Consider the following 15999-nt stretch of genomic DNA (forward strand, 5'->3'; position numbering starts at 1 on the left):
GCGGAGCGGGTTCTTGCCGTAGCCAACGGCAAGAACGTGGATCCTGTGGATGATGTGGCTGTCAATGGATGGGGAAGGAAGGGAAAGAGAAAAAAATATCTTGTTTACTTTGATAATGCTACGCAGAGTCTGAGAGTAGGTAGAGTCGGTCTACTGTAGATATTCTAGACTAGTGATTAATATGTATATCCCGTCTTCCACACATTTCTTGACTCTTTTTCTCCCTCTGATCGTCTAATGATTTAATATACCCTCTTCTTGAGACTCACTCAATTCGCATCAACCGTTGTTTCCACCTGGACACGATACGATACGATACACACGACACTGTCTTAACCAAACAAAAGAAGAGACTCGATTAATGTGTTTATGTTTACGACTTTTCGCTATTCAACGATCCTTGGCCATCTCTTTGCATACCCACAACTGAATCTTCGCCTTCAACCTGATATCAGCGAAATTACCTTGTCTCAACAAAGTCTAAGACTGACTCTACTGTCCAACGGCGACTCGACCTGGATCCAATTTTTGACCGTAGTCGAGATTCCAGTTCAACTTCACATTTCGAAGACTGGCGCTGTTTGAGTCTCGTCTCGTTCTCCCTTGGCCTGACACGACACACACGACCTGATCCGGATTGATTTGCGCTCGACTGCTCCGGACTTTCTCCCTTGTCTTCTACCGTATTCGTCTAACGCGTTACCTACACTATAATACCGACCTTACGGCCCTTTTATCTTCGACTCTTCCTGGCTCGTTCCTTCACCTGAAGCTTTTCTAGGTCCGGTCCAAGGTTGTGTTCCCCCGGCATCAGCATTGCTCCCTTGCATTTGCTGCTGATCGCTCCAACCAAGCCGGGGTCTCACTTACACCATTTCAGTCGACTAGGCCCACCAACCTTTTTCGACAATAACCAGCCACTTCGGCCTTGGTTTTGACCTCCTAGCCACTATTAAACGTTGGCCTTGGCTTTCTTTGTTATCAAAATCGACTAAACAGCAATCATGTTGCCCTCCAAATTTGGTAGTGTGCGGCAGAAGCAGCCTACCGAACGCCGAACCAGTCTACGACTCGACGCAAGCATTGTGGCTTTGCGATACGAAAAGACTGCACCAGCAGAACCTCCAATTATGATTGTTTCACGAGATCCTTCTCGCCTCTCACGCCGACCTTCATCCTCTTCGGCATCATCTCACAGCTCACGCCACCGTCCTATTGTCATCGTTCCTCCGGGCATCGTTGCACCACCTCCCGAGGACCACCCAGCCTTCCGGGGCTCAGCATCAACTTCAGCTTCATCTTCGTCTTCACCATCACCAAGGACGTCTCCCGTTTCGGTGGAAGAGTGGAAGCGTGATTCGGGAGTTGCTAGAAACAAGTCCACTTCGACCATCCATGAGGAGGAGGGCGAGGACGACTATGCCGAGGTTGCTTGCAGATCAAGAATTCCTGCAGTTGAGTCGAATGTGTCGTCTTTGATATCGTCCGTCATGTCGCAGCCAAGTACGACAGCTCAGCAAATAGAGGATCCATTCGTGGACGAGAATAGCATCTTTGAGCCGCTAACATCGACATCGAGCGAAGCCTTGTATCTCTTGTACAACGCTCAATGCACGACACCGTCTAAGGCGTCCTCGGCGAATACTACTGCTGCTGCTCCTACATCTCCAATTACCACTTCACCTACATCTACGCCTGCAACACCTACTCGACCCAGCAGAGGATCCATTGCTCCCATCTCTCTTGCTTTTGCCGAATATCTCCCAATGAGCATGCCCTCATCCCCCACAGGTCCTGCTCCTGCTCCTGTTCCCCAATCTCCCTGCCGATCAATTCCATCATCACCTCGCTGCTCTACCTCTTCCTCAACTGCCCCCACTCTCTCCAAAAGTCCCAGCTCACGATCACGCTCAGGGTCTCGGTTCGGTACATTTTCCCAGATGTTCACTACTCCGATCCAGCCCTTGTGGCGGGGCCCTACGAGCACTAACACCAGCACCAACGCTGGTGAGAGCTCAAACTCAAACATTGGTAGTGCTTTTTCCAGCACCTCCAGCACCCCTACAGCCAGTGCTCAATCCACTATGGCGGCCCCTGGCGCTACTGCGAGCGCTACCGTCAGCGCCCCAGCCACTGATGCCGCTTTGGCCACAGGCTTGGCTAAGTCTGAGCTAGAGCAATCGCATCCGTCAGAAAATGACCAGGGCTCCTCCCATTTTTGGAACAGGTCCCGCTCTGCCTCCACAACCTCGAATAATAACACTAGCAATGCTACTTCGGCGGACACTTCATCTAATAACGATCTCCCGCTCCCCTTTGTTCCCCTCGACGTCTCCATCCCTTGCGAAAGCCTCATAGATGATGCCTTTATGAGTTCTGTTTCCTTTTCCAACCGTGGAAGCATCATGTTTGCGCCTCAAGACGCCGCCGCAATTGACGGCGCTATCAAGCAGCAGCAGCACAACAACATGGCTTCTATTGATTCGTCCTCTTCCACCTCCACATCCTCCTCTGCAAACGTCGACACCCTCGCGACCGCAAACAATGACGAGTCCAACTCTGACCGTGCCACCCCAACTCCTACTCCATCAACGACCGTTCCTCATGACCTCACTCCTACTCCCACCACTCCTACGACCCCAAGGTCTCAATCACAAACCTTTCCTCGACCCAGCGACGAGTCCAACGACATGAACAACTCCCTGCAAGGGGCAGACGATGCTTCGGGTTCCCTTCAGGACCCGACATCAGCCCCCGACATTCGTGTCTTGGCCGCCGACGTGGAGAAGGAATCTCAAAAGGTGAGATCGCTCTATACTGTTGGCGATGGTTCCCGCGGTGAGCCTGGTAGGAGACACTCGTATCACGAGCGTCTTGAACCAACTCCCGAGGTCCCATCCGAGGAGAATGAACTTGACCCGTATGGTTTTCCTTGTAGTCCCAATTATCATGGTCGCGGACAATGATTTATGCTAACCTTTCTCTTATCTAGTGTGCCAAACCGTCTTTCCCCAGCATGGCAAATGCCCGCATCTGGAAGTTCTTCTTCCCTCAGGTCTAGAGGAGGCCTCCAAGACTGGGATGATCTTCAAGGTGCTCACGTTGATCGATATGGATTCATCACCATGCCGCCGCGACCTCACTCGAGAATGGGCACGCCCTCAGAAACAAGGTCCGCGTCGGGGTCGCCTAGGAAACGCAACATATTACAGAAGCGAGACCCATATGGCTTAGCATCCACCCTCAGCGGCAGTGGTCGAAGGACGCCAACAAGAAAGGTTTCTGCTAGATCACTCAACACCCAACACTCAGAATTATCAGTATCAACGTCGCTTCGATCATCTCGATCGGTCATAAGGCAGGCCAGCAACTTACTACCACATAACCGCGACCGGCGATGGATGGACGAAGCAGGTGACATGCTCGATGTAGCACCCAGCCTTCAAGATATTGTCGATGAAATCCAGGCCGAGAGGTTAACAGAAGTTATGAAGCGAAAAGAGTGGGAAAGATCAGAAAAATGGAGGAAGATGGCCAAAGTTATTCGCAGAGGCGGCGAAGGCGAGGGCATGGGCTTTGAATTTGATTCAAAGAACCCAAAGCTTATCGAAAGGACATGGAAGGGTATCCCCGATCGATGGCGGGCCGCAGCATGGTGGTCTTTTATGGCTACCGGCGCCAAAGAACACGGTGGTATGCCTCCTGAAGATAAGATCGTGATGGAATTCCACCGGCTCCAATTACGGAGCTCACCCGACGATGTGCAGATTGACTTGGATGTGCCCCGAACTATCAGCCGCCACATCATGTTTCGCCGTCGCTATCGAGGCGGGCAGCGGTTACTGTTTCGAGTCCTTCATGCCATCTCTATCTATTACCCTGACACAGGATATGTCCAAGGCATGGCATCGCTGGCAGCAACTTTGCTCTGTTACTTCGATGAAGAGAAGAGCTTTGTGATGCTCGTGCGAATGTGGCAGCTGCGCGGACTGGCACGACTGTACCGCCCGGGTTTCGAGGAACTCATGGCGGCTATGGATGACTTCAGCAAAAACTGGCTCAACAAGGAAGTAGCCAGTAAGCTGGTAAGTTTGAAACCTCTATGACAGCCACAAGTTCAAAGCTGACGATTTTAGGACGAACTGTGCATTGACACTACTGCTTATGGTACACGCTGGTACCTAACATTATTTAACCTTTCGGTTCCTTTCCCAGCGCAGCTGAGAATCTGGGACGTGTTTCTTCTATTGGGCGATGGCTCTGTTGCCATGAGACCCGACAGCAGAAAGTCTGAGAGCAAGCCTACCTCATCGGGCGAATACGATGTTTTGCATGCTACCAGTGCAGCACTGGCTCAAGCCCTGCGGGAAGTCCTCCTGGGCGCAGAATTTGAGAATGCCATGAAGGCATTGACGTCGGCGATTCCTATAAAGGACGAAGACCTTTTGATGAAAGTGGTCAAGGCCGAATACAAACAACACCATGGCAAGAAGAAGAACTAGCATGCTTTTTTGCCACGACTCTGGTTCAACTGGGGTAGTCTCCTTTGTCTTTTGGCTTGATTCCTCTTTGTACATGCGAAACTGTATCATGATACCCTGCAGGGTGCTTTCTTGTTTTAGGTTGCGTTGCGTTGAGTTTCTTTGCTTTGACATTGCTCGATACCCTTCCCTCATGCTACGGCGCCTGAGGGATCACATGCCTAAACAAGGCCATTCTTCTCTATGTATCAGTTCGCGAGAACGTCATGGATTCAGAAACAGACGGAGTTACTCCCTTTTGGTGGTTGGTAGCGCTTGGAGCCACGGAACTTAATCCTATATACCCCGTTCCTGGCACTACTTGTTTTATTATCTTGCTTTGAGGGTCGCTCCGATAAGGCTTGGGAATTATATGGTTGTGATTGATTGCACTTTGATGTACACATACATGCATGAGGAGGACAAGGGGGTTTATGAAAGGGCATACAGAGTACCTAGATGAGTTGGGAACAAAGGAGAAACCAAAAAGATAAGCGAGATACGAGAGCCATAACCGCCTCGAAGTTAATGTATATGCAGTATTGTTTACAATATTCTGATTGCTCAAGTGAAACTCCATGTTTAGTAATGAACTTAGCCTCCAAGTTGGTGAGCTGTGGCTGACCTGGCAATCCCGGTTCACCATCCCACGTTAGGCTTGATTTGGAAGCTTATGGTACCGTGACATACGCAGACTGCCGTAGCTCTCGTCTTACACTTCAAGATGGTAACATCGCGGTATAAGTGTTTACTTAAAGGTCAGGAACAGGGTTCAAACAAAGGTGTCTGCATTCCCGAATAGGTCGAACCTTTGTGATGACCTCAGCCGCATTTCTCTTTGGATCCAGAGCTGTCATTCTGTTCACCCTCCCTCTCTTTCTCTCTCTTAGTTAAGACAAGGTCTGTGCCCCCTCCATGTTGGATGATCAGGATTGCCTCTTTTGGCTTTGCCTTCCGACCCCTCTCCCGGAGCTCCGTGCGGTGCGGTGCCGTGCGGGGAAGGCCGGGCGGAAGAGGCTCGGCGATGGCACAGAAGAGAAGTATAACTCACCAACATTGAGTTTAAAGACGAGTTATTCATAGTTATAGTACTTATATAACAAGAACCTTAATCTCAGTAACTTCCAAGCATGGATAGTAAGAGTCGGCAATGACGCGAGATATTAGTTAGCTGCAACTATAACTACGAATGCTACTCTACCATTCACTGTTGTTGGTCCTTTCTTTCCATGCAGAGTCGATGCGCAGACGGCCGAGTTTTCCCCTTCAAGACAAACCAGACGCAAGCCACACGCCCAAGGGGGCTGAAAGACGAGATGTGAATGGATAATCTTGTTTACTTTTTTCTTCATCTTGTTTGTTCTGTCTTTACACCGCTTGATGATGTGGGAGTACTGTCATGCACAGAACCATTGATATTCTTATTCATGCATGTATGCTTTTCTATGCATCATCATTGTCATTGTGAAGTCTGTAGTTGTAAAAAGTCTTTCCTGTTTTGGCAAAGCTCTCTTAGATGTGGCTTTTTCGTATTCATGCTTCTCTTTCGAGTCCCTCGAGTTTGTAAGACCACTCGATACCAAAGGATGTGGCTGGGCTTGGGGTCGCAGTCACCATTCATCATTGACATCCTTTCCTAGTTCATCTTGTTGGGGGCTAGATTGAAAGAGACGAGACCTGAATCCTTGCCAAACTTGCCAGAGGATACGAGGTGCGTTTTCTGTTCTAGGGCATCCGATGGGTCCTCAGAATAAGCTATCTGGTACTAATGAAATGGCGTTCGGTAACCGTAACCTTGTTCTGGGGCGTTCCTGGAGCTACTTAACAGTACAGCCAAACTCTGAGGCTTGATGCATGGCTAATAGCGAAGCTTTCGGTAGACCAAAGTGGCTCAACTTCTAGCCGAGCTGTCGATGGAACCAAGCCACTGACTGAGGCTATTGGTACCCTTGACTGACTGTTGTGGCATACGGTTATTCTTCTTACTCGAGCATGCCTTGGCCAAGACAATAGTCTCATGCATCCAGCCCTGTTGGTCTAGTATGTCTATCAAACCGTGCGTCACTTTACTCAATTTCAGTTGGAATCTCTTGAGAATGTTAGTTATGCTTTCATTGCCTGAAGCTGCGAAACTTCATCCTCCTCGTATCCTCGTCCACGGGATATCTATGACCGCCTGTAAAACTGTCCCAGGTGCTTCCTCACCTGCCACCCACCCTGTCAAGCTTGAGCCCGACCCAAATCCGCTATTCCCAATGCTATTTCCAAAAACATCCCCTTGACTCCTGTCGATAAGAAAACAACCAATTGCAGAAACTCCAATTTTGTACGAGCTCAAGGCTCTTTCATCTTCTAATCCGCCCAAATAATTGAAATCGAGTTGATAGTGGTGTAATATGTTCGAAAAGTGATGCTGTTCCAATAGGGATTCGCGTAAACTCGCTCTCCATTCCAGTCGATCAAAAACGATCATCTTATCCGTAAAAAGCAACGAGGCTCCCCTTTGTGATTCGTGGGCTGTCGTAAGTTAAATGAAATGAATGATAGCCGCGCTTCAGGAATGAAAAAAGTGATAGATCATTGATCGACAAGAACGCGTGTAGAAAGCGCCCTACGCGTCTCCTGCACCATCTCGCGGCTTTGATGCTTCTCTCAAATCCATGCGCGCTTTCGAATCCTCTGGAGGAGCTTGGCTATATCGCGATCCACCATCATCGACTGGACGACCAGACCCATGATACCGTGCAGCGGGTTGGGGTTCCTCTGATAACATTGCTGACACTGACTGTTTCGACTCGCTACGTTCGTTGCCTGGTCGTTCCTGCCGTGGCATCGGTGTTGAACTGCGTACTGGCGACCTTCGTACTGGCGACCTTCGTATTGGGGATCTTCGACGTAGGGGCCCGCCGAAACTCTCCCGTCGAGAACGCCCAGGCCCGGTAACTCTAAAGGGTGACATATCACTTCTTTGCCTAGAATGACCTCGTCCTGACCCATAGAACGGCGCATTCGATGAGCTGCTTTGATGATAAGGAGGTGATCTATGGCGTTGTTCACTGCGTGTTGGGGAAGAGGCATGCCCGGTGGCTTTGCGCTTTCTGGGAGTTTCCCCTATTGGCACAGAATCTGTGTTAGCTCACAGAGAATCTCGCTTTCTCTTGGTCTTTGACGAACCAGAAGGACTTCCGGGTCGGTTCGAGGCACCACCACCTTGCGAAGTGGGTGGTTGCCAGTGGTGAAAGTATATCGAAGGACTCGCTTGCGATTCTTGCTGCTGTTGACCTTGTTGCATATGTGGATGCATCGCAGGGCCAGCATGTGTGGGCTGCGGGACGTTTGTATTCAAACTGGGTAACGCTGACATGCCCATAGGCCGTCCAATTACACCACTCACGGTTTGACCTCGAGGTCTCGATGAGGGTGATGGTGGGTATGCATATCCTGCTGGTGCAGGAGGAATACCCTGTTGCTGTGCGTGCTGCTGTGACTGGGACTCTCGCTGGTGCTCTGGCGATACAGGCCATTGTGCGGGCATTATCTGAGCACGAGGAGCCTGGCCTGGTGGCATAAACTGCTGAGCCCATTCCAGGGCAGCTTGTGGTGCTATACCACCACCCATACCCGCGAAAACCAGGGGAACCATGGGAGGAGGGATACCTGATTGAAGAGACGTTCGCAGCATTTCCATCTCAACTTTACGTTGCTCTAGACGCAAACTCTCCTGCCTCGTTCGCTCTTCCTCCTGTCTCCTTCGTTCTTCTTCTTGCTTCCTTCTGTCCTCTTCTGCTCTCGCCTGAAGCCAATGCTTCATTGCCTCTTCTGCCCCTTGCCATTGCTGAGGTGGAGCGGGTAACTGACCCCAAGAGTCCCTCTGCTGGTGAACTGGGGGACCTAGCGAAGGTTGTGACGGAGGCGGTGGAGGTGGTGGGTGAGGTTGATGATGTATAGGTGGAGGAGGAGCACCAGCAGCTGTAGGCGGTTGGGGAGGAAGAGCCATGGCTGCCGGTGGCGGCAGACCACGATGAGGAGCCGACATGGGCTGGACTGGTGGACTGTGTCCCCGATAAGCGGTAGGTAATGGTTTTGTTGCTGAATCTTGATATGTTAAGGGGGGAGAGAGTCGACAGGTTGAAGGCGGAGTTGGAAGATCATGGACGGACTTGTAGCCGTAAGTTGATGGCTGCTTGACGGTAAGCATTGTTCGTTATATGGTAGGTAGCTGGGCTACGCCAGTGGGGACATTTGTGCGGGAGTTGCGAGAGGGCTTGGAAGTCGAGGCAGGCTCGTGTGCCTATTGGGAGGTTGGGGGTTTCTGTTGTTATTGACTTTTCACAGATACGACTGTTTCAGCCAAACACAGAGAATGTCGCCCAAGCATGTGAGTGACAATTCAAGGAGGTTACAACAGACACAGGTGCGTAGAAAGAAAGATATCCTCAAGTTCGAAAGGTTGAAAGAGGCAACAACAGCAAAGGAAGTAAAGATATGTTGAAGGGGATGTTAAGTATCTTTCGCCTTTCAGTATGCACCAGTAATATTTCTAGGTGAGATATTGATCCAAAGGGAGAAGATGACAATGGCAAGATCAAAATGGGAAAGGCCAGAAATGGAAGAAAAAAAGAAAGAGCTGCATACAATGTGGGTTATGGACGTTGTATAAGACGACTGGAAGCGACAGCGGGCGGCGAGCTGGAGATGTCGGCCAGCTCCAGAGTGTGGCGGTCGAGGAGAGCGGGGCAGATGAAACCAGTTGACAAGCAGGGCCAAGCTCATTTGGAACCAGTCATGGATGGCTCTTCCATATAGTACACATCGGGGGCACGCGTAGAAAAGAGCTGTCAATCATTGCGAGTTAGTAAGTTCAAGGTAGAAGTGGGGAAGACTCAAGGCTGACAGGACAAGGTGAGAATTTGATTGAGATGAGATGAATAGACTGGGCCGAGATGAAGGATAGAACAAGCAGGGCTCAGTTATACAAGGCGATTTCTGCCAACAAGTCAGGTTAGAAGCTTACAAGAAGCTCACGAGTGCAAGTGTCGCAAGGTTGCTATAGGCGATGCAGCAAGTGCTGCATACAAAAGACAGCACGAATTCAAACGCAGGTGCCAGCCAGCGTAGTTAAATGTCTTGCTAGTTGTCTTCGTCTTTCACACAACTAACAGGCATATGTTTATATGCTTGTCAAGTCAATGCTTGAAGCCACCGAGTGAGCTGTCTTTGAAATAGAAAGGAGTGTCGGGCAGGGACCGTGATCTAGGATCTGGGATAATCTGCTTTGTTCTGTCCGTGACTGTGTTCAAGCTAGCTCAGCACTGACAACTCTGCGGCAACCAGGACGAGGGTAGCTTGCAGGTTTCAAGGGAGCTATGACACGATACCAACGGCTTCAGGAACCAAGGTTATTTAAGGAACGAATGGGGAAGAGAATAAGGAACAGAAAGAGGCGAAGGTGGACGACGATCTTCAAAAGAAGATGGAGGAGAGAAAGAAAAGGGAAAAGAAGGTCTGAGCAGCTCGAGTGAGCTTCACTACAAGTGGAGAGCAGAGTGAGTGGTGGAAAGTGAAAGTACACGCACACACCCGCACACGCCCACCCGCCTGCTTATACGCACATCATCAAGCGCCGGCCGCCGAGACGTCCTTCTCCGGTCCGCATTTCAACGCATTGGAGTTGTGCCTCCAGGATCAAAGACACTTGAAGTCATGGTGGAAACGCTTCTAACATAGAAACTGGCCCTGGTCAAACAGGGGTTGTCCAATCTAACAGATTGATTAGGGATCAATTGAAAGAAGTCAACAAGCCACAGCCAAGGGCTTCCGGACAAAAAAAGTCATGCCAGGTAATGGGGTCAAGCAGACAGGTTTGGCCAAGTTAGTCCGGCATTCTTGAAGTCAGGAACCACAGCAGTTGTTGTACCAGTAGGAAGAATGAATGTGTCCTGAATCATCTCCTTATGGCAAATCCCAGTAGGGCAACTTTAGGAGATTCAGGATAAAAGTGTGTATCAGAAGGAGATTTGACAGGTTCTGATGGTAGGGACAAGACAAAACACTAAAGTTGTGGTCAATACAGGGTGCAGGGGTCGAGACTGTAGGGACAGTGGCAGAGCAAAGAAGTGGCTGAAAGTAACTGGGGGCTGAAAGGATCGCTGTGATGTTGAAAACCCGGACTGTCCCATTCGAGCAGTGAAAGAGCCAACAAGAAGACAGGATGGAGGGCTCCGATGAGGGTACTGTACGGTACATGTTTAGGGATGGATGAATGGATGGATCATGAGAAGTGGGGGAGGAATCGGGAACCAGGGAGGGGCGTGTATGATGGAGGTGTGCAGACGGTGTGGGCACGATAGATGGGCAAAAGCGACAACAGCAGTATGATATTCCATCGGAGCATGTTCAAGTGCAGAATCATGATGTGGCATTGGTGTAATTGATGCCTCCTCTTCTTTCGCTTGTTCTTTAAACAGCCCACAACTGAGGAGAAAGCAATCAAAGATGCAAATGAGAATGAACCAAATCAACAACAAGACCAGCAAGATCTCTTGTGATTAAGCTTTCTTTGTACCTTACCCCAGGCTGTAGCTTTGAGGCTAATCACACGGGCTCCGAGGCAATCTGTCCGAGTTAATGCAGCAGTGCAGCCTCCAAGATACAGACAGGTACAGAACCTGGCCAGGCCGGTCCAGTCGAGCCTCAGCCTCGGAGGTGATTCACGGGAGGGTTGGTGAGACATGGGTCTCGAATTCGGTAGTTAAGCGGTAATTAGAAAGTCGTCAACGCTCGTAAATATGAACGGCTGAAAGTCCGTGGGTAACTAGGATCTCGAGCAGGTAAAAGTGTGGTCCAGCAACGGCTTATAAGTCAATAGCGTTGGTGCTTAAATCGATGCGGTTTAGTCCCTGATAGGGTGTGAAGGGCTAGGTCGAGATGGCGACCAAGTTTTGTCTTATTCCTCGTATCTGCTGCTATTCGACCGATGGATGACTCGAATTGTTTCTTTTTCTTTTCTTCAGTGCATATATTTGAAAGCTTTCAGTCAATGTCTCGGATCTTTGATGTTGCCCTCCGTCATTGGGGAATACTGAGATGCGTGAACTGGACTCGATAAGGGGTGCAATCCGTGTTTTATCGGCCGTGACCTGGCGGATTGGGTCTCCCGTCTCGAGACCCAAGTAGCCGTGACGCCGTACTCATGTATCACAGGGAGTAACTCTCTAATCGAGGCACGGGAAGTGGATGGCATGGGTTGATGTCGCTCCTCCTCAACGAACAACCTGGAAGCTGTTGTACGAAGTGCGCGGTTCCTGTCGCTGAGTTTAAACTGCTCTCGCTTTGTCGAGTGCCAGGGCCAAGTCCCTGTGGCTTGTGGTCTATTGTTTCGGGTGTGACGGGGATGTTGCATGGATAGAATAGGTGCAGTGCTTGTTAGTAGCAGAATTGAAGGGTACCTAACAAAACGAGGCTTTGCGGATTGGCGTTCTTGGCTTCACTTTATCGGATTTGCCAATCGCTAAGCTCCTTCTGCATTGACCGCGGCCGTCGTCTTGCCTATATCGCTCCTTCTTTCTACGCTACTCAATTCTTTCTTGCTGTTCTGACTCATTCCCATTCAGCATTTGGAAGGTACCGCTCTATAAGAGGAAGGAAGGCATCCATCCATCAGTCCGGGCGGGGGAAATAATTATTTCAGTCCCCAGTCCTGCCTTAGATTGAGCTTGGGCTTAAGTCTTGGGCCGAGCTACCCAAGTAGGCGGATCGCAAAAAAAATAGACACTTAGAGGAGGCCAGACGAAAGAATTAGCGCATTCTTAGACCAGATTTTCTAAGATGTTGGTCTGTCTTTTCTATCAACCACTTAATCAGTGTTGGTTTTTATGCAACTCACCTGCCAAGGAAGGTGTCTGTCTTCAACGTTAGTTCGCGAACAGGTTCATTCAGCCGCTCCTTCCGCACTCATGTGGCGTCGAGGGCACAGTAAGCTGCTTGGCCCAATATGCCAACCTCCATAGGTCTGTCCTTACTCTTAGCACCTAGGCAATACTCGTATACCGCCTTGTTATTGCTTGGACTTCATAATGGCAATACTCCCTTCATATCGCGGTGCCGCGTTTCATCCTTGCAAATCTCCATCCCGCCCACTTTACCGAGGTTACAGGACGTCATTCTTTGCTGCTGTATGAATTATTTACAGCATGCACAAAGGAGAATTGGCAAAAAGTGAAGCAGGACGAGACGCTAGCTAATTCTCTACAGTGCATTGTCCAAGCATAGGAAAGAAAGCCAATGCTCACGAGCCGCCATGAAAAGCTCATCATGCTTCGTCATTATTCAACGGCTCCAAATGACCGCAAATCCATTTTCTCATCACTGTGAAAACAATGCTGCAAAGGACACCTGTCCTCCTGTCCTCCTGCTCACCTAGTCATTCATGCCCAGGGCAAACAATGATGTCCAGTTTTGGTCATGATGCATTGGTGGATTACTAGCACCGCCTTCCTAGTCTTTTTAATCTAACAGGATGGCAGCCTCAAATTCTTCTACAGGCCTCGAAGCGCGCCTGGAAGCAATCCAGATTAGCTAGCGTCGTCCGATGCTCGTTAGACGAATGGGACTTTACCTAATTCGATTCGCGAACCCATCGCCACGCAGCCACACTTTCAAAGTTGTTGTTGTCGAAAGCACGTTGCAGCATGTCTTCCTAGTGGTAGTGAATGGGCCAAGAGACGACCATACCGTTTACCTACAGCCCTAGTTACAGAATCTCCGTTATTCCTCTAACCATCTGGTGATAAGAAAAATGACGGGCAGTCTGATATCCAAGACTTAAACCTCAAAGCAGAACTTCCGCCCTTTGGAATTGCCTGGAGCTTCTCTGCCGGGCGCACCCTGGCCGAAACCCGGAGAGCTTCAATGAGCTTGTCACCTCCATCGTCATCGAGTGTAAAGGTAAGCAAGCTCAGGCCAGCGGCACCCCACCATTCGAGCAAGGTCCCACCCTCTCGAAAACCGTTACCACCCCTCTCGGGGCACGCACGCCGTTAGATTTCGCTACCGGGAGAGCGCCACAACCAGGTCAAGGTTTTTACTTATTTGGGCGAAATGATGATCAATAGACTCTTCGGTTCGCATATTGAGAGCTGCATACATGCATCGTTCCACGTGTCTGTTCTCGAACTTCATGATCAACATTTCGAAGTCTGCGCTCAAAATGGTTTTGTGAACAGAACGTGCATCTACTACAATACCGGGACTGGAAAGTTGTGCATGATATGACCGCTCTACGGAGGCGAACCATCAAGCAATTAACCCTAGGAAAATTCCTGTAATTGCCGAGCACGACGCAGCTGACCTAGAGTGTCTTAGATATCAACAACCGCGCGTTCCTATGAATTTCAGTCTGTTTCGTCTAGAGACATATGGGGCTCACCAAGCTCGGTCCCTTACGTCCAACGAAATGACGCCCAACAATATGAGCGAATGGTTCGAGCAGGGAAGGAGGCCTCATTGGTGATGAAAGTCTGATGTTGAGAACAGGATGGACGCCGATTTCTCGATCTGTCCTTCGCCGCAGAGCACATTCACTGCCGATGATGCCTTTGAGTTCAAATAAGCTCAAAGAGGCTGATATAATAGCATCATATGTATGCGGCCTCTTTGTAGATAAATGTCATTTCTAAGATTTTAAAGGCTTATCGGGGTTGAGTCAGAGATTAGAAGCTTTTCAGAGTCACACTAAGAGGTCGAAGGCGCCAAGAATATCTACTCGTGTGTTACTGTAACACTCGATGGTCCTCAGAATTGACTTTACATTTCTATGCCTCACAGTGGTTTCGTTGTACGAAAGAGATCTGTGTTCTATATATCTCATTAGTCTAAGTCACACATACTTAGACGAGAAGTACGGAGGTCAGAATTGTACCTCGAACTGTCTTGCTTTACTAACTGGGTAATCAGCACGAAGTCCGTGGGACTCGAAGTTCCTAACTAGGTCGTTTACTACTACGGTTTACCATCTCTAGCCTCTGCCATGGGAACAAAGATACCCGTTTCCACCAAATAAAACGCACGGATCCGAGCTATTTAAGATTTCCATGGTATCTGGTTCCCAATGCGTACAGCCTTCAACAAGGAAGCAAACAGCCGATGACCCAAAGATTGATGGACTAAGTACTAAATCATCTTGTTTCTGATGTAAGTCATGGCCAAGTTTTGTTACCTGACCGCGTGCACCTGTCGATCTCAAATGTCATAGAACTGCAGCTCCTTGCCGCAACTGGTCATGCCATCTGGATATAGCTGGGCTTATGTGCGAACATGTTTTTGGCGATGACTACAGGTATCGCAAGAACTCTCTGGTGGTTAGCATCCTGAGGTCTCTAAAGAAGGGGTGTGCGTGTAGCACATACTCCCGCAGGCTTTCTACCAATCACCAAGCATTATGGTAAGCTTTCCCAGTTCCAAGGACTAGGGATCCTGGGACCCTGATGATCTTGGTCCAATCACAAAGTAGAAATGTATTTCGGGTCTGAGATGTACCTGCCGCTTGGGAAGCCCATGTCGAAAGAGGACATCTGAAACACGATACCAACAACCCTTGTCCCTTGTTCCTGCCCGTGTTGCTTCCTAGCTTCCCCTCATTTTTATCCTTTTCGTGGAAGCTCGTCCAAATTGGCTAGCCTGTCTGCTGGGCATTCCTTCCATTTACGAGCACATGCACAAATTTCTTTCATCCTTCCTTTCTTTTTCCTTGAATCACAATCCAGACTGTCTTCCATCTGCTTCTTCTCCACTTCATTATTATGTCTGTCACTTGAATCCTTGCCTTGCACCCTTGCTTGACTTCAACTGGCCGCCTACTCTGCCCTGCCAGCCTGTCACCGCATCACTTGCCATGAGCACACGAACCTATATCTATCACCTCGCATCAGCCACCAACGTGGAAACGAGATGAGATGAGATGGATTTATTCCGCAGTTGGTCGAAAAAAGCAATAACCGAGATGCTTTACCTTGTTCCACTCAGGCGTGGTCATCCGTCGGTGTCATGCGACCCTTGAATTCAACCACAATTGGCACTTTGCATAGCTGTTACCGCGCAACTAACGTTGCTATCGAGGCCGAGATGAATCGAATCTAATTGAAACAAGCGATTTCTCTGTCACACTAGCCACATACATACCGGTACATACGCACATCCTTAGCAGAGCTGCTCAGCCGCAAATACTGGCCCGCCATGCATGGCCATGACCATCAAATGCACTGCTCCCCTTATGGTAGCATCGTGGATCTTCACTTTCCGTTCCCCAGTCACTATGACTAGGTCAACTTCAGCAATGACAGTCTCCTTGCACCAATTACGCCCGTTCATGACCCGGAGGATTAATCTCAGACCCAACAGCTACCGCATCATGTCGTCCGAGGTCGTGCTCTTGGGAGCATCAAGCCACTCGTTCCTCTGTCTTTTGAGGGTATTCTCCGAG

At 49.4% G+C, this 15999-nt stretch overlaps 2 protein-coding genes across 2 annotated transcripts; one reads left to right on the plus strand and one right to left on the minus strand.

The window, feature by feature from the left end:
• Positions 1–795: 795 nt before the first annotated feature.
• On the plus strand, positions 796–4612 carry B0J16DRAFT_52899 (uncharacterized protein). Its single transcript, XM_046134004.1, has 3 exons — positions 796–2920; positions 2993–4085; positions 4137–4612. The coding sequence occupies exons 1-3, from the start codon at positions 1005–1007 to the stop codon at positions 4500–4502; spliced, it is 3375 nt and encodes a 1124-aa protein (XP_045985940.1). The 5' UTR covers positions 796–1004; the 3' UTR covers positions 4503–4612.
• Positions 4613–7172: 2560 nt separating this feature from the next.
• On the minus strand, positions 7173–8718 carry B0J16DRAFT_379925 (uncharacterized protein; the record flags this gene model as incomplete). The annotated part of the gene is made up of 2 exons (XM_046131034.1): positions 7173–7618; positions 7695–8718. The coding sequence occupies 2 exons, from the start codon at positions 8716–8718 to the stop codon at positions 7173–7175; spliced, it is 1470 nt and encodes a 489-aa protein (XP_045985941.1).
• Between the last annotated feature and the right edge of the window lie 7281 nt (positions 8719–15999).

This window comes from Fusarium flagelliforme (assembly GCF_020744385.1).
Source record: "Fusarium flagelliforme strain FIESC 12 MPI-CAGE-AA-0113 chromosome Unknown B0J16scaffold_2, whole genome shotgun sequence".
Classification (NCBI taxonomy): Eukaryota; Fungi; Ascomycota; class Sordariomycetes; order Hypocreales; family Nectriaceae; genus Fusarium; species Fusarium flagelliforme.

Coding starts and splice junctions, on each gene's coding strand:
- B0J16DRAFT_52899 (XM_046134004.1), top strand. CDS start 1,005: ATGTTGCCCTCCAAATTTGGTAGTGTGCGGCAGAAGCAGCCTACCGAA. Junction 2,921..2,992: donor GAGGAGAATGAACTTGACCC/GTATGGTTTTCC, acceptor TCTCTTATCTAG/TGTGCCAAACCGTCTTTCCC. Junction 4,086..4,136: donor AGGAAGTAGCCAGTAAGCTG/GTAAGTTTGAAA, acceptor TGACGATTTTAG/GACGAACTGTGCATTGACAC.